Below are 24,461 nucleotides of genomic sequence, written 5' to 3'. Positions count from 1 at the left end.
TATCTGTTTGAATTTGTTATCAAGGAAGCACTAAGAAATATTGCCAGTGATGCTCTAGACTGAGGGATGCTTTCCTTTCCTTTTCTTCCTTTTTTGTTGTTGAAAAATAAGATGACCTCTCTCGCATGTCTAGGCGTGTTGTTTGTGCCTGGACACACAGGGCATGTGTAGCGGTGAATTGAGTGGAACCTAAATATTTGTTTCTGTAATGAATTTGCAGCAAGCAGCATTGCAAACTACAGCAACTGATAATACTTCTTGCTCCACAAGCTAATTGCTATGTTACGGGGCTTCTGTCAACATGCATAGTTTCAGCAATTGTTCCTTTGTGGCCACATTGAACTACAATGAATATTGCCACTGTATAAGTATAAGTAAGCTGCGTAAATTGGCTGATCTGCCATGACTGCTGTTGCCAGCTTGTTCAAGTTCTATCTGAACTTCTTGGCGAGCATAAACAGCTTCGCCCAGGTAAACAAAAATGTTTTCCAAGGCTTGTCATTCATTTCCGATGTTTTTCCTCTCAACTTTCTGGCCTCTTCACAGTAGTGCCTCTTTGGTGCTGTAGGTAGATACTCCCGGTGAATGAATGCCGCATGTGACGTGGTGTCTGCCTTGTGTTCCCTATCGTGTTGCAGGAGGACGACCAAGTGAGCACGGGGGGCAATGGGGGCAGCAGTGCGGGCAACGGTGGGGGCGAAGGCAGCAAGAGCAGCAGCCTGCGCTCCAACCAGAGCCAGCAGAGCAGCAGCAATGTGAGCGCGGGCAGCCACAGCAGCAGCACCAGCAGCCTGCCCCCAGCCTCGGAGATGGACTCGTACCCACCTTCCTCTTTCCGGCATCCGAGGGACAGTGTATGCACTCGTTTCCCCATTGCATTTCTTTGATGTGCACAGTGGAATGCTCAATAGTATGTTCTTTAGGGGACTACAGAAAAAGAATGTATGGTCCGGGACAAATGCAACATGACATACCTGATAACACTTACCGCAGCACTTTTGATGCGGCAGAAAGCTGCTCTCACAGGGAAGCACTTCAGAAATATGTTAGACTAATTGTGCGAAGTCATCTAGTCATATTCATGTAATAGATGGCATGGTACCTAAAAGTAATCATTTCAAAATATGGTTGCAGGTATTTGTACAGTATGAATGAAACCCCTCATTTGTGCACACATCAGTGCTTACAGACTCGTACATGGCAAATAGCTGTTTTATTCCTCAATCCCGTACAATCTCGTACCAAATTGTAACATAATCCTGCGCAAATATGTAGGAGCTATGCGGGAATTGTCACGGTATGCTATGATGTAACACAACTGCTGTGACTGATTTCTTGGATGCCCCTCTTGTATTCCTCCCTTTGCAGAATTCATCGTCAACCAGCTTGAATAGTACAGAAGCAGGGGCCACTAATAATTTTGCAACGATACGGACAACATCTATAGTGACACGTCAAATGAAGGAGCATGAGCAGGAGAACCAGATGCACGAACAAATGTCGGGCTACAAGAGGATGCGGCGCCAACACCAGAAGGCGCTAGAGCAGGTGAGTGGCTTCGTCGCTGGCATAGTGCTGTGCATCTCAGCTTTGCCTCTATACTGTACTCTCGTCTGGAACAAAGACTAGCACAGGCAAATGTCAACTGGAGCAGCACTAGAGCCTACTCTGCGATGCTGCTACTCTGGACCATACAGCAAGAGTTTTGTGCTTTCCCCATTTTGCATCATGGGGGAGGCTGATACAGTCAAATCTCGATATAACGAAACACGCGGGATCGCCAAAAATAGTTTGTTATTCTGATGGGTCATCATAGCGAAAGCCCCAAAATTAAACATTCCACCATCAACTCTTCAGTTCATAAGATGTCACCGTTTGAGCTATCCATGAAAACGTCTCTGTTGGCTCTTGGCAGGCACTGTTGCTATTTTTCATAGATTCCACCGCCATGCACCACTGAAGCACGGTATATTAAGAGTGATGCAGGCAAAGCAGACGCTGACGCTGAGAAAACTACTGATAAAAAAAAAAAGAGAGAGAAAAAAAGAAAAGCTCCACGTCGCTTCCATAGCGCAGTGTTTTTTTGTTTTTCATTTCCTTGCCCGTGGACGCCGCAACTGTCTCACTCGAGCGGACACCTGAACAATGTGCAAGCGCGGGTAAACGACACCGTCTGGAAAGTGCAAAGTGCGGCCGTGTGGCAACCCTGCAAGTACGGAGGTGACATTTCTCCGTGCACATAGCTAGTACGGCTGCAGAAAGAAGTGCGAAAGAAAGAGGTGTGCACCAAAAGAAGGGTGAAAGAATGAAGAGACACACCTCCATTGCTAGGCGACACTTGCTGGGGCCGATGCCTGGGCGGAGCATGCGCTCTCAAAACCCGATGGATGCGTCGTCACATGGAAATTTAAGAATTCTCAGATTTTGGAATATTAGTTTTTGGTACTGAGGTGTTGTTAACACGACATGGAAACTGAATAACAATCTTTATTCTGAAAAGTTCAGTATTCTGAAAAGTTTGTTAATGTGGTGCTCATAGTAACAAGATTTCACTTTAGCTGTTCCAATAGCAGGCACTTAAAGGCCAACTGCAGCAATATTCACTTTGGCTAAATTGGTTATAAATGAGCAGCCTATTGAAGCAATATTGGCTAACTTCATGGCTGGTAATTTTCTTCATTGTCTTATTAGCAGCCTTTAAGTAATGCCTGGGAAGACGTGTGCGCGAACACTTATGACTGTAAGACCCAGCATGTCGCCTCAAAAAATTTTTCAGCGCTGCAGTCATGTGGGTGCCACCTAATAAAGGAGATGATGCCGAAGAGCCGTGCTGGTTCTCAATGTTCTAGGTTGTGTGTGGCGAGTGGAAATGTTTTCTTTTTTTTTTATGCGATTACCATTCTGGGGATACATTACACACTTGGGGATCTTTTGTAGCAGCTCTTCAATAATAATAATAAAAAAATCATTTCACATTTATCCATTGCAGGGCATAATTGAACCCACATCATATACAGTTAAACCTCGATATAGCAAATTCTGTAAAATCGGCAATTTGCTTTGTGATATTGAAATTTGATCTTTTATGCAAACAAGTACAGTCACCAGTGGATATTTCATACACAGGAGGGTCTGAAGTTTTTTTTACAAATTATTGGGCAATCAGTAAAAGCAAACTTAAGGGGAAAAAAAACAACAGATATACTGAGAATTGTCTACTAAAGTGTGAGCATTGTTTGGCTCAGCTGTGACTTCGTTTTTTCTTAGTGTTGCTTACTTGCCTTTCCTAGCTCATGCACGTCTACACATGGCCTTTCTGGTGGCAAAGAATGCTTAGGCTTTAGTAGACAGTTGACAGATTTTCTCGCTGAATCCGACCCCTTCAATGCAATTGCACCAATTGAGCCGGAATGCCAGGCACAAGCGCACCTCGACGAAGCAGAACGGTTGAAAGCGAACACCGGCTGTCACAGCAGCGCATGAGGCGTTGCGCAAGGGGCGAGGGCATCGCTGTGAGGCCATGTCACCCTCGCAGTCGCTCATGCAAGCCTGCGCCATGCTCGCGTTCCTTGTCCGCACAAGCTCTCGCCTACATTCGGACTGCACCTCGGTAAGGCCCAGTGAAAACATTCCAAGCGTCTCAACATGCTTGCCTACCCGCGAGGTGTTCATAACTCGAAAAACGTTCAGCAGTGTTCAATTGAACATTGGGCCACCCCAAAATTTCGAGTTGGGCCTACCCCCCCAAATTTAAGTTGGCCCACCCCCAGATTTCAACTTGGGCCATCCCTAACTATCCCATCCCGAAAGTTCAACTGGGCCCATCCCAAAATTTCAAGGGAGCTCACCCACAATTAAGTTGGCCCACCCCCAAATTTACCGTATTTACTTGCGTAATGATCGCACTCCTGAATATTGTCGTGAAAATTTGATTTTTTTCAAATTTCACGCGTAATGATCGCACTCGGAACTTGCCGAAGCGATATGTTGTGTGCCAAGTCTAGCTGATGATGATCGTACTTATCATCTGTCGAATGCTAGGTGAACGACTTTTCCAAGACTTACCAAGTGATGTGCACGCACCAAACACATTCTTAAGCAGAGGCCCCATTTCATTCTTTTAATCTTATACACTTCCAAGAAAAAAATCTACAACCAAACTTGCCCTAGCTTTATTATTTGTAAGCTTTATATTGGTTGTGGTCAACAACAACAACAAAAGAAAAGGCGGCTTTTGATTCCTCTCATCTGCACTCGTGGGCACACAACGAATTGCAATCTGCAACGACAGTAGCCACGGTTACATTGATACGTTAGAAGTGCCCTAGTCATGCACGACACTTGGCTAACACATGGCTAACATGGCTAAGATATTCGCCCACCCTTGGTGGAAACATGCCGTATTAGGATAGTAGTGAAGACAAATGCCGCAGTTTTCGCAGCATGCCCGCCACGTGTTTCTATGTCACTGGCAGCTAAGCATGCCCATCTCTGTTTCTGTCCTCTTGAAGTGGACATGGTTACATTATTGCCACAAACTTGCCGATGTTAATGATATTATTTGCTACTGATACGGAAGAAACTGTTTCAATGCACATAACATACTCGCGAGAAGAAAAAAAAATCGCGTTTGGCATGTTCAGCTTGCTCCGCCGGCCGCCATTTTTGTTTTGGTGTCCCGCACTGTTACGGTGGCAGCCGCCTGTTCGTTGACTTGTCATCTCGCAGCAAAAGCTGGATGAAAAAAAATTTTCGTTTCTTTTCGCAGAAAATTTGATTTGCGTAATGATTGCACCCCGCAATTTGCGTCAATTTTTTTGGCAAAAAAGTGCAATTATTATGCAAGTAAGTACGGTAAGTTGGCCCGCCCCCAAATTTGAAGTTGGACCACCCCGAATTTCAAGTTGGCCTACCCCCAAATTATCATGCCGCTGCGCATGCGTTCGTCGTTGTCTTCTTTCACAGCTCGCTGGCTCCATCTAGAAAGCGATCGTCTTACACAAAGGAAGGAGGGTTGGGCAGTTTTCTCATTGGGTAACCATAGAAATGCTTACGCATTTAAAAAAAATATATATTATTTGGTCGAATTTGGGAGTTGGCAATAAAAGGCATACGGTTTCATGCTGTCTCAACGGTATCTTCACATCGGCGGTACAAAGCGAAGCAAGCTCCGCTTTCTCGTCCACTCCACCCCTGTGGCCGATAGTGTTGCCCTCAATGGGACGACGCTTACGTGAAAAGTGTCAGCAACATAGAGCAAATGCTTTGTCTGCCTCTCCCTTCAACGCATCTCTGAAGCTTCAGATTACGTAGCCTCCAGCACATAACGGGCTAGAAGACAGCGCACACGATGCCACACCATTTCAGCTCACCCAGTCTTTGCACCTGTGGGAAATTACCTCCAAAACAGGTGCGTGCAGGCAGCATATGCGCTCAGCCATGCTTGGCTGCGCTAGAAAAGGAGACGCACCAACCTGCTGCCCACTTCCTTCCACCCTCCCACTTGCCTGATCGGGTCACTGCAAGCGACCTCCCCATCCCCTGTTTTCTCTTTTCTTTGCTTGCACTGGAAGACTGCACTTGTCAAGCCACAATTCTTTTCGGCTCACCCTCACACACACATAAAGGATGCACTGTGCGGGGCAAGACTTCAAATTTTAGAAGTGCTTTTGCAAGCAGCCACATGTAATTCAACCATTTGACCATCTGCGTCTGTGGGAGTTTCTGTTTATCTTCTCAGTATTCCTTTGCGGTGGTAGTGAAATTTTGTTGCATTGAAATTGTGTGTAAGCACACTTCATTATATGAGATTCAAATACATGGTGTTCTGTGGACAAGAAGTTACAAAAAGTTGAATACTTTGTTATATCAAGAATTATGTTATTTATTGAAGTTCGTTATATCGAGGTTCAACTGTATATTCAGACAATCTTGTCTGGATATAGATTCACACGTGCTAATATACATTTACACATGTGCCATGCGCAGAAGTCATGGCCGTGCCACTAGAAGGCACAGCATGTCCGGTGGGAAGCGCGAGAGGAGTTCGGTGGCAATACGGTGTTGCCACATTATTTCAGCGGTAATCGCAGTAATGTCTACATTCATCATAAGATACGCCATCTTCTGCCAGGTTTTTTTTAAATCTTGGGCGAGGACTCTGGTTGCTCAGAACTGTAAAGTTTATTCATCATTTCAGTTTTGGTATCATCTGTGTTTGCGTGCTTTTTGTGATGCATCCACTTATATTTCAAAGAAAATTTTGCACTGAGGCTGCTCTATATCTGCACTACCTGCAATGGCTTCTTTTCTTTCTTTCTTTTTTTTTTTTTTTTTTTTTTGTGGCCCAATATCTCGTTCCAGCTGGCCTTTAAATGCTGCTGTGCTGTGTATGACTTGCATATGAGCTCAGTGTTGGTAACTTATTCAGCCATCTAAAAAAATATATGGGGACACCTAAGCACTTCTTACGAGTTGTGCATGCGAAAGCATTAATGTCCAGTTGAACACCACTGAGCGGTCCTTCGAGTTATGAACTCATGGGCAAGCGAGCACATTGACAGGCTTGGCGCATTTCGGTTTGGCCTTACCGCATCGCATTTAGAACATAGGCAATAGCTTGCGCGAAGAAGGAACAGGCAGGTAACACCTGCTTTTGAGAGCAAGAGCGAGCGTGACATAGCGTTGTGGCGATGCCCTCTCCCTTCATGCGATGCCTGGTGCACAGTCGCTGCAGCAGCAGCAGGTGTCCCCTTTCGTTGCAACGCTGCTCTGCTGCGTCGAGGCGCGCTCGTGCCGTGGCGTCGCAGCCAGTGGCAATGCGAATTTAGGTGCCTTTCGCTGCTGCAGATGACAGACTTGAGGATTTTTCGCTCAGTGGGCCACTTGACGCTTTTGCATCAAACTTTGTTGCAAACAATGTGCGAAATGTAGTTTTAATCCAGACTAGTAGAAATTCTGGCTAACTTGTGTGGGTGAAGTCCTTCATTTGTCTTTGTCTTTTTTTTAGAGGGCTGCATGCCTGTTTTGTCTGAATATGTTGCTCTATAGACATTTGCAGTTACGAGCTAAGTAAGGTCAAACATATGTTAAAGCATGTGACATAACTTTCAGGAGGCCTGTAGTAATTTCTTTACAATTAATATATAAGAGTGCAAAAATGTGCAGCTGTTTCTAATTTTTACTGTAATTCTATGTGTGCTCCTTATTTTTCTGTCATCTTCAATGATTTTGAGAGACGGACAGTTATAGCACAACAAACATATGCTATTCTTTCTCTATTTTATTTTTGTATTTTACACTAATTCATAATGGATGCCAAGTAGAATGTAATTGTGCCACATTTTTGGCATGGCATTGGCAAGCCTACTTCTTGCTGTAATCATAGCGGAATTACATCTCATTCACTGTTTAAAATGGTAGGCCATACAAAAAAAATTTTTCTTGAGTAAGCATGCCTTATTTAGCTTGTTCAACGATTTAAAGTACAGAAAATGGTTTATTTTACCTTTTGTCAGGTAATTTTTCTCATAAAATGTGGTAAAAGTGCTAGTCGCGCCCTCAGTTTTAAGTAACTATTAAATTGCTGAATTTAGTAAATCTTTGGCATTTATGTAGCTAAGTTGGAGACATGTGCAATGAACAAGGATAAATGCAGTGCAATAAATATTCTGAAAGTAACGTTTGAAAAGCTAAGCAAAGTGAAAACAAAAATTTCCAATTTTGACCAAATTTATTTTCGCAAAATTAGCTGTAAATGAAAAAGTATTGCATCAATTTCCTTTGTTCTTGTTCATTGCACACATCTCTATGTGAGGAACGAGTGTGTAAAATTTCATATCAAAATGTTTGTTTAAAAAAAAGTTATCCAAGTTTGCGTAAAATAAGGTGGAGCAAAATCTTGTTTAGAGAAAAGCGCAAACAAATCTTCGAACCATGTGAAAGACGTCAAAGCTACACAGAGGCCTAAAATGCACCAGTTTCATAGCTGGAGACCCCATGAGATGCAGTAGAGTCTCTGTTTATTTGTGTGGCCGCTCAGCGACAACATCACATAAAAAAAAATTATTTTAAATAATATGTATATAAAAGAAATAACACCGATTTTCAGTTTTGCAATACGAGAGTGTGGGTTGGAAAACTCACTGTAACTCCCAAACTAATGATGGCAGGAATATATTTTTTGCAACATGTTGCTGAACATTTGGGCATGCATAACATGTTAAAAACTCAGCGAAAAATCTATTTTGTTAAAAAAAGTTCACTTCTGATTGCAGCCTACCACCTTAAAGTGGCAAAGCAAATGGAACTCATTTCAGCTATGATTATTGCTTAAAAATTGTGTGTGCTGAAATTTATGCACTGAGAAAGCGCCGAAAATACTGCTATGAAAACTTGTTCTATGTGGTTGGTGCTCTGAACTGCTTTGAAAACGTCATGCAAATTCTACTGTCTTGGTTTCAGATGGAAGCAAAATGTATACAAGAGATGGATGATCACAAGCAGAAACTTGACAAGGAATACGAAACTTTGTTACAGCAGTTTAGTAAAGAACTAGAAAAATTACAAATGAAGCATCAACAGGATCTGGAGAAAAAGGTAAGCATTTTCCCAGTTTCATCAGCATTCTTTTTGTCTTGGTAGAGTCATTTGGCATCTGTGATGCCAACCTACTTGTGATACATTTGCTCGAGCTGCCGAGATACTGTATTTACACGATTGTAAGTCAACCTATTTTTTTAAATTTGAAAACCTGGATTGGGGGGGTCGATTTACAATCGAAACCAAAACATGGCACCGCCAAAAAAGCAAGGCCAACGAGATATCAGGGGAAATACAACATACTTTGTTTGCACTATGGCCATACCCATACTTTTCGGAAGGGGTGTTCAACATTGTTTAGTTTTATAGAGCACACAACACTCATGAAGGGGGGGGGGTCGATAATTGATGGAAGTGCCGCTGTTCCATTCGTGGCGGCACCCCCAGAACGGCGGCGCTTGCAGGGAGTACATGGGGTGTATTGATAGTTCATGGAAGAGCAGACACTGCTCACGCGTTCCTCTTTTTGACGCGTTTGACTTAACTTCCAGCTACGTGCTACTTCCATGCTTCCTCAGTCGTCATGAGTGCTCCAGGCCCACTAAACATTCGGCACTCGTTCACAGCAGCGTTCAAGAGAACTGCTATCCTTTACGCCGAAGAAACAAATCACTGCGCAGCGGGTCGCAAGTTCGATGTCTCTGATTGGGTGGTGCGAGAGTGGCGACTGCAGCGAAGCAAAATTTTCACCTGTGACGGCAAGTGAATTATTTTCCACGGGCCGAAGTCTGGATGCTTTCCGGAGCTGTAGTCCAAGCTTGCGGTCTACGTCGCTGAAGTGTGTGATCAGTCCTTGCCACTGAAGTGTGACATGGTCATGAAACAAGCGTGGATCTACGCCTTTTAAGGACCTGCTGCGCCGTGAGTACGAGTGGCTGGTGGCAGAAGACCGCGAACTTACACCAACCGGACATGTCAAAAGAGCCTCCCTGATGGCTGCATGTGGTTGGGTGCACTCTGCATGGGCTGCTGTTCCACAAGATGTTGTGGTGCGGTTGTTTGCCAAATGTGGAATTTCGCTGGACGATGACGCGCTGTGGGACCTTAGCAGCAATGATGATGGCAGCAGTAGTGAAGACGATGGCACAAGTGAAGACGAGTAGTCCAGCGACCATGCCAGCTACTAATACATTTGCTATATGGATTGCGCCCTTGAGTATGCTTCTTTTTCTTCCTGTCACACATGATATAGGGGAGTGGGGGTAAACTTACATTTGAGTCGACTTACAATCGTGTAAATACGATACAATATTGATAGCTTGTCACTGCCATGAGTCTTCACAAGCTGGTTATATTTAAATGTAATGCAAGCATTGCAGGTTTCAAAAAGTGAACAGAGAATGATGATTTGTCTCCTTGTCAGGATCCTAATAGCTTTCCTGGAAGCGTGCACAAGAGCTGTACATTTAGCACTTCAGAACAAGTACTGTATTGCATGCTCTTTTCTTGGTGAGCCTGAGAGGATCATGCCTTTCGCTTTTCATATTTAGGACTGGGCATTCTCATATTGGCATAGTGAAACTTAAAAGACCATTAAGGAGCCCATGCAATTCAGTTGTTTTCTTTGCTTAGATTTTCACTGCATCTTGACCTTTTTTAGCTCCATATAATTTCACTCTAAACAGAGCCAGTGCACTGTATAAATGGAATCGTAGTGTTCACTTATACACTAGCCACATTGTTTCATAGTGCTGCCCTTCAGCCATGCAGCATTATCACAACGTCCAGACTGCAGGCTTCACCTGACTACTATACTTGGATTTCATACTTGGCAGGCAATGTTATGGAAGCTACGCAACTAGTGTGGCCACAGAAGTTGCCCTGTGCATGTTTTGCAGTGCGATTGTTGTACCTGTGGTGCAACTGCAACTACAAATTGTGGAAGTGAAGTTACATCGAATCACGCATAATCTGTGAACCTTCATGCTTCCAGTATGCAACACACTACATTTCTGTCACTAGCTTAAATGTTGTGCTGTGGCCGCTGGTCGCATAAATATGCCACTCCGCTCGTTCTGCGGTAGATAAGTTCAGATCTAGCATGCCTTCCTTGTATTTGTAACGAAGAAGAGTAGCCTGCCTGCACCTCAGCACCATCGCTACCGGTATGAACTCGTAGTTGCCGTACTTGGCAGAACGTTTGTGACTGCTACCCATTCAGCTGCGTCCGTTGCTAATAAATCTCTTAGCAAGTGGTGGACGTGCTGGGTTTCGGCCACCCTGGAACTTCGGAGTCGCACTCTACCCTCCATCATGCCCGACGACGCATGCACTCCTCCAACTCCTCCAACGGCGGCGCTCACCCTGGTTTATGCCAGTACCTTGCGTAAGCGAGATCCCCCTATCCTCTCTGGCACAGATGACAAAGATGAAGATCGGATCTCCTCTTAGGAGAGAGTGAGTGCCCATAACCAGTGGGGAAATGTTACCAAGTTGAGAAACGTCGCATTCTATCTTACGGACGTTGTGATACTGGTTTATAAACCATGAAGCCGACCTCACTTTGTGGTTGATCTTCAGCACCACCTTTACCCAAGTTTTTGGTCGGCCAGCAATACAGTCAAGCAACACAATCCCAAGAGGTCGGAGAGAACCACAGAACTACGACGAGCTACATTGAGGACATTGTTGACCTTCGCAAATTGGTGAATGCATCGATGTCAGAGGAGGATAAGATCATATAATGAAAGGTATGGAGGACGACGCATTTCAAATGTTATTATCGAAGAGTCCTCACACTGTCGTTGAATTGATAAAATTGTGTCAGAGTTACGACGAGTTGCGCAAGCAACGGCTTCACACCCGATGTCCCACTACGCCCGTGACTCTCTGTCAAGCCTTTGAGTCGACGACAACCATGCTGCTCTGTTCATAAATATTCAGGAGTTCGTTCATGCAGAGGTCGCCCGCCAGCTATCTTTGACGTCTTCTGTCCCGGAACCACCACCCGCTTTGCCTCCTACGATCCCTGACTTCATTCAAGAGTAAGTCTCTCAAGCCGTTCCTCCAGCCGCTGAGCATACGCCAGTCACTGTACCTCTCACTTACGCCGAAGCAGTTTCCCAATCTCGTCCACAAACGCTCTTGCTGCCCTCTATGCATCGACTGCCGGCATTTCTTCCGCCATCTATGCCGCTTCCAGACCGACAGCATTTTCCGACTCATCAACCACGGCTCGGACGTTGCCCCCACCAGCGGTGCACCTTCGATGACCGTCCAATATGTTTTGCTTGTGGTGGTGCTGGTCACGTGGTGCGCCATTGTCGCCGTTGCATGCTTCTTCGGAACATCTGGCGAGCGCCACCTTTCGCCGCTCAGTTTTCCTCTTCGCCTTCCAGCTTTTCTACCGCTTTCTTTTCTCCTGACCGCCCAACCGTGTCTACCTGCCGCTCACCATCTCCAGGTCGTCGCTCGCTTTCTCCACTGCGGTGCCGTCCCGTGTCCACCGAGCAGGAAAACTAATGGCCGCAGTTCCCGAGGTATGAACTGCGTCCTAGTCCTCGTCCCTCTCCAGCCAACGTAATTGAAGTGTCTGTCAAAGGAATAGCCGTCCTGGCACTTGTAGATCCAGAAGCCGCCGTATCCGTAATTCCCACAGAACTCTGCGGCACACTACGAAAGGTTTTGACGCCTCTCCGACTTCTCCCTTCGAACCGCGAACGCTCAAAATATTACGCCTCTCGCTGCCTGTACTGCTCGCATCTTCACTCAAAGACTGTTGTATACCATCAAATTCGTTGTGCTGCCCTCGTGTTCCCATGACATTATATTAGGCTGGGATTTCCTTGCAAATAATAACGCCATTATTGACTGTTTTCACGCCAAACTCGGACTTTCTGTACTTCCTGACATTGAGACTATCGAAAACCGCCCTTCTGGTGCTAAACTGCTTGTGTTCGAAGACAATGCCGTCCCTCCATGCTCTTCCCTGCTTGTGCCTGTGTCATGCGCTGCTATTTCTGATGGTACTGTTCTCTTTATACCCTCTGAGTGTTCATTCCCCACAGATGTTCTCCGCTGCCCTTTGTTCTCCTTACTCTTTGCAGTGGCGTCACGAAAATGGTCATCGACAATGGCCTGCCCTTTACCGTTATTTCATGGTGAATGCCTAGGCTTCGTTTAACCGGTCGACACCTTTTGCATCCTTGACGCTCCTGCCGTTTCTAGTTCTGTGGACCTTAGTGCACTTACTTCTGACCCTGAAGTTGATCAGTCACTCCTTGACGCCTTCCACCGCTCCATCAACGATGAAACATCATCTTCAGAAGCCAGCTTATCGCTCTCCTGCAGAATTTCCGCACTTCTTTCGACAGCCATGCTTCCGGTTTGGGCCGCACATAGACCGTTTTTCACCAGATAGATATCGGCAGTCATGCACCTCTACGGCAACGCCCTTACCAAGTATCCGCCTCTCTGAGTGCCGTGTCATTGACCACCAGGTTGCTGACATGCTGAAGCGTGGCATTGTGCAGCCTTCAAACAGTCCCTGGGCGTCACCGGTCGTTCTCGTTAAGAAGAAAGATTGCTCTATTCGATTCTGCGTCGACTACCGATGTCTGAACAAGATAACATGTAAGGACGTTTACCCGTTACTGCACATCGACGACGCTCTCGACTGTTTGCAGGGAGCGGAGTTCTTTTCTTCGCTGGATTTACGTTCCGGATACTGGCAAGTCCCTTTGGCACCATCTGATCGACCTAAACAGCATTTGTAACAGCTGACAGATTATACGAATTTATTGAAATGCTTTTTGGCCTTTGTAACACTCCAGCAACTTTTGAGAGAATGATGGATAATATTTTATGCGGCCTCGAATGGAACACATGTCTATGCTGCCTGGATAACATAGTTGTCTTTTCCGCTGATTTCTGAACACGTCTCAGCCTTCTTGAGCACGTTCTGAAATACCTTGCAGACGCGGGACTACAACTCAATTTTTAAAAATTTCGTTTTGCCGCCTGAAAGCTCACTATTCTTGGCCATGTTGTATCGCGAGACGGCATCCTTCCGGATCCAGCCAAGCTCCGTGCTGTCACCGGCTTTCCACAACCAAAGAAGTTAAAGGAGCTTAAAAGTTCCCTTTGTTTATGCTCGTATTTCCGATGTTTCATTAGAAATTTTGATTCCATAAGGGCACCCCTGCCAGCACTGGCACAAAGTGGCGACAAAAGCTTTCCACTTGGTCGCCTGCCTGCGATGACGCCTTCACGACATTACGCCACCTGCTTACCTCACCACTTATCCTCCGCCACTTCGATCCTGCAGTCCCCACAGAGGTCCACACCGATGCCAGCAGCGTCGAATTCGGCGCTGTACTCGCCCAACAAAAAGCGGGGTTTGATGAATATGTTGTTGCCTACGTGAGCCGAACTCTAACAAAGGCCGAGGCTAATTACTCTGTTAAGGAGAAAGAGTGCTTAGCCAGTAATTGGGCCTTTGGAAAATTTCGTCCATTTGTATGGTCACCCTTTCGATGTCGTCACTGATCATCAAGCCCTTTGTTGGCTGTCTACCCTTAAGGACCCATCTGGCTAACTTGCTCGCTGAGCCCTTAAGCTACAGGAGTATGACATCCACGTTCTCTACTGTACCGGCCACAAACACATGGACACTGACGCCCTTTCTCGCTCACTGGTCTCCGCTGATAGCGCTTGCCTATCCGCCCTTGAGCCCATACTTACATCTAATGAACTGCGCAGCATGTCGTCGGAGCAGTGCAAGGATCCCTGGATCAGTGCTCTCATCAGCATCCTTTCTGATCCATCCACCCCTTCACCATCTCGTGCTCTTCGTCGCCAGGCTGCCCACTTCTGCATTCGCGACGGCCTTCTTTATCGTCCTAATTACCTTTCTGATGGTCATAAGTGGCTTTTTGTGATACCCCGCCATCTCCGTGACTTTATCTGTGACACTTTCCACGCAGACCCTCAGTGCACGCATGCCGGCCTCTTCAAGACCTATGCTCGACTGTGCATCCGATTTTATTGGCGCGGCATGTATAACTACATTTGGAAGTTCATTCGCTCCTGTGCTCAGTGCCAACGCCGAAAATCACCTTCTGGACAAGTCTACCCGTCACAACCCCTTCCCTGCCCTAGTCAACCCTTTGATTGTGTTGGTATTGACATATATGGACCTCTACCCTCCACTCCAGCAGGCAACCACTGGATTATTGTTGCAGTGGATCACTTGACCCACTGTGCTGAAACAGCCTCTCTTCCGACTGCCACCACCGGCGACATTGCATCATTTCTGTTACAACATTTCATTCTTTGCCACGATGCCCCTCGCGAAGTTCTGAGAGATAGAGGCTGCGCCTTTCTTTCCGATGCTTTGAAGGCCCTACTCGACGAATGCCGAATCGTCCACTGCACCAGTACACCGTACCGTCCGGAAACTAACGGCATGATCGAGCGCTTCAACTGCACTCTTGGTGATATGCTCTCAATGTACGTCGCCTCTGGTCATTCAAACTGGGACCAAGTTCTCCCTTTCGTGACGTATGCTTACAATACTGTGGCCCAAGCAACTACTGGATTTTCCCCTTGCTTTCTCCTATACGAACGAGAACCACCTAATACATTTGATGCCATTATTTCGTATACACCGGACGCATTCGAAAATTTTCTGGCATCTGAAGCTGCTCGACATGCCGATTAATGCCACCAGCTTGCCTGCTCTTTTTCCACCGAGGACCAGTGGCAGCAGCAACTCCATCAACCTGCCGACAGTTCTGCACCAACTTCTCTCCTGGCTCTTGTATGGCTTCGGGTACCCACTACCACACCCGGCCTCTCCGCAAAACTTGTTGCAAAATACCTAGGACCCTACCGCGTCCTGGAGCAAACGTCCTCCATCAATTACATCGTAGAGCCCCTCACGCCATCGACGGACCCACGCCATCGCAGCCGCGGCTTGTCCACGTCTAGTCTCTTCGCCTTAAGCTGCCAGGATGGCACTTTTTTCTGCGGAGGGCGATTGTAACGAAAAGTAGCCTGCTTGCACCTCAGCACCATTGCTACCGGTATGAGCTCGTGGTTGCTGTCCTTGGTAGAACGCTTGTGTCTGCTACTCATTCGCCTGTGTCCATTGCTAATAAATCTCTTAGCATATTATTTAGTGGGGCCATACTTAGTCATATAGAATTATGGGAGTTGCATACAATTGCACGACACATACCCGTTTGTTTATATGTGACGCACTATTTTTTTGCCGCGAATGTGAGCGGTGGGAGATTTCCTAGCCTCTGCAGCATTGTCTGTCTTTCTGTATGAAACGAAGCACTGTGTTCCAAGGCAGGAAGTGGCTATTCTGAAGGGTCAGTGCTATAACTCTGAATGTGGCGAGGCCGCCAGACCAAAAACCAAGTCGTCGCTGCGGCATCGTCCGATACGTATAAAACGGAGCATAGTGTTACAATGGGAAGTGCTGTGGACGATAACAGAAGACTAGGTGGTGCGACGAAATTAGGAAATTTGCGGGTGCTAGTTGGAATCGGTTGACGCAGGACAGAGGTAATCGGAGATCGCAGGGAGAGGCCTTCATCCTGCAGTGGACATAAATAGGCTGATGGTGATGATGAGCGTTACTATGCGGGAATCGGTTTGTCTGAATGCTCAGTGCTATAGCACTGGATGCGGCAAGGCCACCAGACCAACAGCCAAGTCCTCATCCTCCTTTTCTTTCACTGCTTGTCCTTTTCTTTATGTACAGGCACATTGTTACGGTAGAACCATTCTGTTCTTTGCCGTGCCTCTGTTGTAGCTGAAGCACAACCTGGCTGGGGAGAAGCGGCTGACACGGACCATAGCGCAGCAGCAGGAGGAAGAGACGAAGCGCTTCCAGCAGCAGCAGAAGGTTGAGTACAAGTACCTCAAAGAGAAGCTCAAGAAGGAGCTCAGTGACGACAGCAGTGGCGGGGGCGATGCCGCCCTGCGGGGCCACAAGGCGCAACTGCAGCAGCGGCAGGCAGAGGCCCTGGCCCGGCTGCAGCGGCACCAGGCAGACTATCTTCAGCTAGAGGTGCGCAAATACCGGCGCCGGCGCCTGCTGCAGTACCACCGGCTCGAGCAGGAGCTGCTCCGGGAGGAGCTGGCCAAGCGGCAGAGCCAACTAGAGGAGGCGCACTCCATGCTCCTGCGGCACCACGAGACCACACAGGCAAGCTAACCTTTGACATGCCTTCGTTTAACGTTGGTACGTACTTGGGGCACTCCAAAATATGGGACTACACCAGCTAACACGAGCACGGAAACAGCAATGACTGATTTGAATTTAAAAAATGGTTGTTGTCAGTCTTTGCTTGTGTTACCTGGTCTTGTCCTGCAACTGAATGTAGCAAAGAGTTGGTTCAAATTGTATAACATTCAGATACAGTTCAAATTAGTTATATCTGACGTTGAGCAAAACGTGAACAAGGTGAATGCAGGAGCCAACGTTTCGACAAGTGGACTTGTCTTCTTCAAGGCGACATATGCTTTCCCCGCCACAGTATATATAGGTGGAGTTCTTCTAAAGAGGAGGGGGTGTGAGGCGGGAGGACGCGGAAACGAGGGAAAATCTCCCGCATTCCCCGTTTTATATCTGACGTGTGTTATAAGTGTACATGCAGATACAGGTTACAAAACAAATATCACCATCAGGCCTATGCGAAAAAATGAAAGCTTTGCATTTTTGCAGTTTTGCATTTCGATGGTGAATGTAAAGTGCCTCGCCCAACCTTAAATTTTGATGCAGTGCTTGCATTTCCCTCTAGTGTAATAAAAATGTTTTCCCTAATCTCTCCAACCTGCAGGAGCTGGAGTACCGGCAGCAGCGGGGTGTCCACCAGCTGCGTGAGGAGCAGGTGCGCAAGCAGCACCATACGGAGCTGGCCAACCAGCACGAGTACTGCTCGCGGAGAGAACGGGAGTTGCACAAGCGGCACGCGCAGGCCGTCAAGCAGCAGCCCAAGAGCCTCAAGCACAAGGAGCTGCAGATCCGCAAGCAGTTCCGCGAGACGTGCAAGATCCAGACACGCCAGTACAAGGCGTGGAAGAACCAGGTGCTGGCCTCAACGCCTAGGGACGACCAGAAGGCGGTCATCAAGAAACTCAAGGAGGAGCAGATCCGCAAGCTGGCCATCCTGGGCGAGCAGTACGAGCAGAGCATCGCCGAGATGCTTCAAAAGCAGTCGGTCAGTCGTTTTGCCCAAGGGCCCTACTCTTTCAGCATGGGGCTGTATTGGTCACTTGATTTTGGGGGTTGTCATTTCCTGCACACATTTCAGTCTGAGTAGATTGTAACGACACTTGTGCAGCGATTTCACTGCATAATTACAGTAGAACCTCGTTCATATGTGTTGGGAAAAAGGCCTAAGAAAAAACACTAACCAGGAAAACATACAATCCAAAGTTGCTAAAAATTTGTTGCAAACTCTATTATAGTGGACATTTTCGTATTGCGAAGCATTCAATGAATCATTGCAGCACTAGATGCTGACGTAAGCAAAGCTTGCGGGGCTCGAGCTGCCCGATATGTAATTTGTCATTTTAGCAGCTACAACTAACTTATGTTTGCGTTCCTCAAATTTGGCCTGAGTCAGCAGCTTGTTTGGGCAGGGTATTTTGGCAAGAAGTTTTGTTGTGCCCACTCCGTGAGAATCATTGCAGCATGAGACACACATTATCATTTTACTATTGTGTAGTGTTTTGAGGTGGCGGCAGCGGCACGCTTGGGTATTTCCTATTAAAAGCTTGCAGTATGCTTTCTAATGGTACCACATCACATGCGCTGTGAAACATATAGGTAAAGGTGCTTATCGCATAGCTGTGGATGCGATGTGCGATTACCCGCAAGGGAATTGGCTGATACCGATGTAGGAAACGCTCACCCTTTTCTTCCTCACACGGGATCTAGTAGCCGGGAAATGCAGCAGTTTGGTGATGTAGTGAATGTTGGTGGCGAAAGACCCATGTTTTCCCGGATCATATTAACCGGTAAAAGAGAAGCGCAACTGTACTGGTTCACCTTTTATGTTCTTGATCACTAACGTTGGCGCCGGGAAATCGTACCAAACAGAATCGTAACGACGAGGTTCTACTGTAGTATTGTGAGGCAGTGAAAGTAAGTCCAAAGTACTCCATTATGCAATCTCCTATTGCCATGGTGTGTGCCATATTGTGTGCCACATTGACTGAAGCAGTGGAAGTGGCTTGAGGGAGCTTGCTCATTTTGAATCTAGTGCAGCTCCTTGCTTCTTGTTCTCTTTCTCTCTCTTTCTCATGCACGAAACGGCATCGTGGTGGAACCTTCACTTAAACATGCTAGGCCTTCAAGGTAGACGTTAGGAACTTGGTGATAAGCGTAATTTCCTTTCAATAGGACTTGTGCTTAGCATCATTTTAGCGCACATTGCCAGGATATGCAGAGGAAGGAACCATTATGGTGCGAAGTGCCCTTGCTGCTATGAGAGATTATGCTGCATATCAATTAGTCGTGCATAAGTGGAAACATTGCCATGCAAGGACATTAAGACACATGCAAAAAAAGCTTAAAAATTTGCCTGTCTTCAGCTAAAGATAAATGCTTCACTCACGACTTACCATTTCTCCTAAAATCTCATCCCAGATAGTTCGGACACATTAAAAGCCCAGATCAGGACCACAATAACATTTCTTTACACAATACTAACACTCCCCTTCCAGACATTTACTGTGCTTCTACTTTCAATACTGATTTTTCTTCTATGTTGACCACATATCGGCTTGATCTGCCGGATGTATTGGAAATAAACTACCAGTATATGTCACCTATAGAAATAACAGTTGACGGTGTCGCATGCATGATAACTAACCTCAATCTAACCACATCCTGTGGCATTGATGACATTAATTCTAAAATTCTGAAAAACGCCATCACATTGTAAATTCTGTCTTGCTTCATCACACAATCATGAGAGACTGGTGTGCTGCCGTCAGACTGGAAGATAGCAAAGGTCATGCCCATAAATGAGTTAGGTAATAAATATTTATTGGAAAACTATGGTCCAATATTATTACCATCTATATTCTGCGAAATGCTAGAACATGTAATTGCATCAAATGTCTACAGCCACCTGGAAGCCAACAAATTCTTTTCAAATCAACACGAATTTCAGAGATACTTTTCATGTGAGGGGCAATTAAGCGAATTAACAACTGATTTACATGCTAACTTGGAAGAGGATCTACAAATTGATTGTGTGTTTCTAGACTTCAAAATCGTTCGAACTGGTAGCACATTGCCATTTGATTTTGAGATTATCTGCCCTTAAGTTAGATTTTCTTACGCTAACATGGATTCATAATTTCCTATCTAATCATCAGCAATTCACATCAGTTAATAGTTTTTCATCTCCTCTTTCACATGTTACTTCAGGTGTACCACAAGGCAGTGTGCTTGGGCCGTTACTATTTCTAATATACAATAATGACTTGCCAAATAACATTTCCTCACACATGTGCATTTTTGCGGACAACTGCATTCTTTTACGTTCCATTAAAGGTGCCAATGGTAATACAAACCTCCAAAAAGATCTAGAGCTTATTTCTCTTTGGTGTAACACTTAGCTAATGAAGTTTAATGTTCTTTAATATAAAATTACCTCTTTTAGCCACAAATATATTAATTCTATTTCTTTAAGACATAGCTAACATCACTATTTTGCATGATACTTAAATATCTTGGTGTTAACCTAAGTCTGACTCTTTCACGGTCAACGCACATTGCATACATATGCGCCAGTTCGAGATCATTAGGATACACACGTCGCAAGTTACATAATTCTGCTAAAAACACTCTTAATCTAGCTTACCTAACATTTGTTCGACCTCAACTTTAGTACGCTGCATCCGTCTGGTCCCCCCACCAAAAAGATCTGATTGAGAAACTCTGATCTATTCAGAATAGCGCTGCACAATTTATTTCACATTGTTATGACTATAACAAAAGCATAACACAAATTAAACTTGTCCTCTTGCTACAGCTCTTGCATGATTGTCATGATATAGCCCTGCTATCATTATTTCATAAATACGCCCGTAATACAGCGCCATCAGTTCTGCCTCTTGAAACTCCTCATTACAGGTCACAAAAGTTGTACAGTCAGTTAAATTTCATGCACATCTACGGAAAGACTATTTCATTTAACTACTCTGCTCTTACAAGAGCCATTCACCTTTGGAACGACCTTTCTAACACCATCGTTTATGAGAGTGACCAAGAAAATTTCCGGCTTCTTCTAACAACGAATTTTTCAAACTCTACATAACCTAACATGTTATTTTTGTCATTGCCTTTCCTGTTATTAATGTACAGCTATGCGTTAAATACTGTTTTGTTATAGCTTAATTATGTCCTGCTTGCTCTGTAATTCTATTGATTATGTTTTAATGTGTGAAATTTTGTTTTTGAAGGAGCTGTTGCATTCAAAAGCATTCAGTTTGTTCCTTGCACATATAGTAACACTATATTCTCTATATTTGCACATTTCTTACCCTGTATTCTTTATATACAGTGCAGTCCACTTATTACGATACCGCACATAACAATATATCGCTTATAACGATGTGTCGTCTTCAGAGTATCAACTTATTCATTAGGGCTACGAGAAAAAGAACGTATATAACAATGTTATTCACTGCCTATTGGATATAACAATCGAAATTCTGCCTTTTGGGCGGCGTTTTCCATGTAGAATAATTGTGAAATTTATGTTGCTAAGTTCCGCTTAACCGAGATGGGGTGAAAAGTTTGCCGACGCGAGTTCGTATCTGCCGCCATTACCGTGCAGCATGTGCTGCCAGCGCACCGATTGCGAAAGCCACGGAGAGCATTGAAAGTAGTGCAATGTGCCACAGATGGCGCCAGCTGCTCCGCGTCCGCGTCGCCAGCAAGCGCCCAGAAAAAAAAAAAAACGCGAAGCAGACTACGCCTGCGCTCCCTTTCTACTATCGTCCTCTCTTCCTCGACGAGCATAGAAATGCACCGCGGAAGCAGCAGTTGGTGCGCCGAGCAAGCAGAAAGCTGTGTCACTTGGGACAAAGCTCAGGGTGTCTACCAACTGGGAAAACCGGGAATTCTTAGGGATTTTGAGTAGTCTGGAAAAACTCAGGGAAAACTCAGGGAATTTGTGCTTCTATCAGGGAAATTAGCTGTCATTTTATTGAAAGGGTCGAAAGTCAAGGTAATGCTGGCTCGATTAACAGACAGGAATTGTAATGAATCGTCTTTGACGCCCTGTCGTCGGCTGGAGGAGTTGCCAATGTACAGTCAACGACCGACTTTCCGGATTCTCGATAATTTGGACGGCTTCGCGGCACCACCACCTACCCCGTAGAGTCAATGTACCAGAACGTCTGAAATTGCAAACTTAACAACTCTTCGCCGTCCGATTTCCCGGAGGTTTTGCCGTGATTGCAGGTCCGAAACGGCATTAATCAAAGCCGCCACCTCTGCCATTTTGATTACCTTGCCACCTCGAACCGGCGCTCTCGCACGCAGATCCGCTGGCACCCGTAGCCACCACGGCGGCAACGCTAGGCCTAGATGCTTCGACGTTCGCTATGAAGCTTCTTGCCGTTGGATGCCGTGTTTTTTATCGAAAGAAGTCGCACAGCTGTTAGCAATGGCACGGACCCCGCCTTTGTGGTCCTCGCGATTGGCTTAGAAGCTTGGAAAGCATGGTGCGTTGCATAATGCCGGTTACCGAAAGTTAGCTTATGCAAAAGTACTGCAGTGAAGCATAACAAGTGCGGGAAGGGGCTATTGCCATTGGACACAGTATGTATTGCTTAATTATACACGCGTGCACCCGGTATTTCTTGTCACACTACGAGCACCGATATGCCTAATACGTGTACCGGCAGGCCTTCACAGCATTTTCGAATGTGCCTGTGGCGGTTTGAGCCCTTAAGGGCAGTAAATGACATGCATTTATTTTTTCCAACTGGCCTATTTTTCTGACGTTTTTGCGGCCCCTAGGGAGTTCGAAAAATCGGACGTGGACTGTGCAACTGACCAAGAAGGGGCTTCAAGTGGTCTATGGGGCGAACGAGCAGCGGAATGAGTACAAGAACAAAAAGGACCTACGCATTGAGGAATGAACGGGAAAGGAAGCGTGCTGCTGCCGTTTTGAAGGAGTTGAGAGATATAGAGAGAGTGAACTTTAATGAGAACCAGCAGTTATGTGGGCTGCGCCTAGGCCTCCCACATTGAAACTTCGAGGTCTTGCCTCTTCGTCGCTTCGTAGGTCTGCTGAGCTCAAAAAACAAAGTGTTGGCTGATGCCGAGATGCAGGTGTCCCTCATCCAAACCAAAATAAACTCTTTAAAGCAGTGAAACACAACACTGAGACGTCGTGCCCGGGCTGAAAGTATGTCAGGACAGTTGAGGTTGACTTACGAGTTGTTGAGAATCTCAATTGTGACAACGTTCGGGCCTCATACCACTGAGCTTGCTATCAGTTGATAGAAATAGCTCCTATTCGAAAATATTTGCTTCGGTATGCATCTCCACTTTATTCGTATTTGAGAATGTCCGAGTCGATTTGCAATATTTTTCGAAGACATTTTATTTGCTCGGCATTTTACTAACCCCTCCCTTCTATTCTCTTTTTGAATAACATAAACACTTCTCCTTAGTGTTCAAATTGGACTAAGTCGTATTTTTTTTTTCTTTTTTCGTATGCTTACTAGAGAGTGACAGCATCGGCAGATATGGTTTCAGTCCATCTTGACATAAAACAAAGTTCTGCATCACTCAGGGAATTTCGCAAAGGCACTCGGGGAAAACCTGGAAAACTCAGGGAATTTGGAAGTGTCAACTTGGTAGACACCCTGAAAGCTGCAAATTTTGCAAGACTCAAAGTACGAGCTTGCGCAGTCGACGATATCAACAATTCTGACAACTGTGAGCGCTGCCACGAATATAAAGGGTAGAACCAGTGAACATGCCAATCAATGGAAACGGCGGGCTTGTGCACCAGGGCAAAACTCCCTATGTGTGAAACCAACGCAATGGCAGCCGTTAACATTAACTCTGGGAGCATGTCTCTACTGGCAGTAAGATAGGCGGTGCTTCCATGGAAGAGTTTCTGAGTGCAGATAGCGCTGCCTCGTTCTGCGAAGAATCTCCGACAGGGCAATCGTTGTCGCAACACGGTGTTAAGAACGGCCAGCTGCAGTGCAAGTTTTGCCAACCAGTTGCTACTGTGGAAGCAACATCTTGGGAGCATCGCCGCCAACCTCTAGCCACGGCCTGGCGAAGTCAACTCGATATCAATACGCGCATCCTCCACTCTCCGTCGGTTCAGCTAGGATGCGTTGGGACCGAAGGAGTTCGACGAAGCAGGCTTTGTGCACAACACGACAAAGCGGACCTGATCTCCTACGGGCGGGGGAGCTGCCGCGGGATCGCCGTCGGACACTCCTTCCCACGCACCGACCAAGACGCAGGACAATGCGCTACCTGGAACGGCTCCGAGTTCTATGAAATTCGTGTGGTGTCGGTTTCGGACCGTAAACACGTGTGTGTATGCGTGTGTATGCGTGTGTGCGTGTGTGTGTGTAAACCGTGCCGTGGGGAGGCGGCTAGTTTCGAACGTTCGCATCACCTTGTATCGGGAGCGGACCAAGTGTTTAAAAACCGCTGTTGTGCGGCTGCTCAGGACACTCTCTCTCAAGCAGTCATGTTCGACTGATGTACTTTCCCAAACAGTCATGTTAGACTGATATAAATACTGTAAATAAACCCATATTCCTCGTTCTCGATGAGAAGCAGTCCTTCCCTTCATCAGCGTCCTCAGCGTGGATAAGTTGGACGTCGCCATGGGCCAGCTACC

At 46.0% G+C, this 24,461-nt stretch overlaps 1 protein-coding gene across 2 annotated transcripts in view; it reads left to right on the top strand.

Moving 5' to 3' along the window:
- Nucleotides 1-24,461, top strand: part of Tao (Serine/threonine-protein kinase Tao) — a 59,060-nt gene that overhangs the window by 24,443 nt on the left and 10,156 nt on the right. For both annotated transcript variants that reach the window (XM_075685413.1, XM_075685412.1), the window contains 5 exons: nt 639-854; nt 1,369-1,548; nt 8,464-8,598; nt 16,367-16,762; nt 17,397-17,777. In XM_075685413.1, coding sequence (XP_075541528.1) covers nt 639-854; nt 1,369-1,548; nt 8,464-8,598; nt 16,367-16,762; nt 17,397-17,777 — 1,308 coding nt within the window. The remainder of the gene's footprint in view (nt 1-638; nt 855-1,368; nt 1,549-8,463; nt 8,599-16,366; nt 16,763-17,396; nt 17,778-24,461) is intronic.

The sequence above is a fragment of the Dermacentor variabilis genome, chromosome 3 (genome assembly GCF_050947875.1).
Source record: "Dermacentor variabilis isolate Ectoservices chromosome 3, ASM5094787v1, whole genome shotgun sequence".
In the NCBI taxonomy this organism is placed as follows: Eukaryota; Metazoa; Arthropoda; class Arachnida; order Ixodida; family Ixodidae; genus Dermacentor; species Dermacentor variabilis.
Note: the sequence above shows the minus strand (reverse complement) of the source record. Positions and strands in the feature narration are given on the sequence as shown.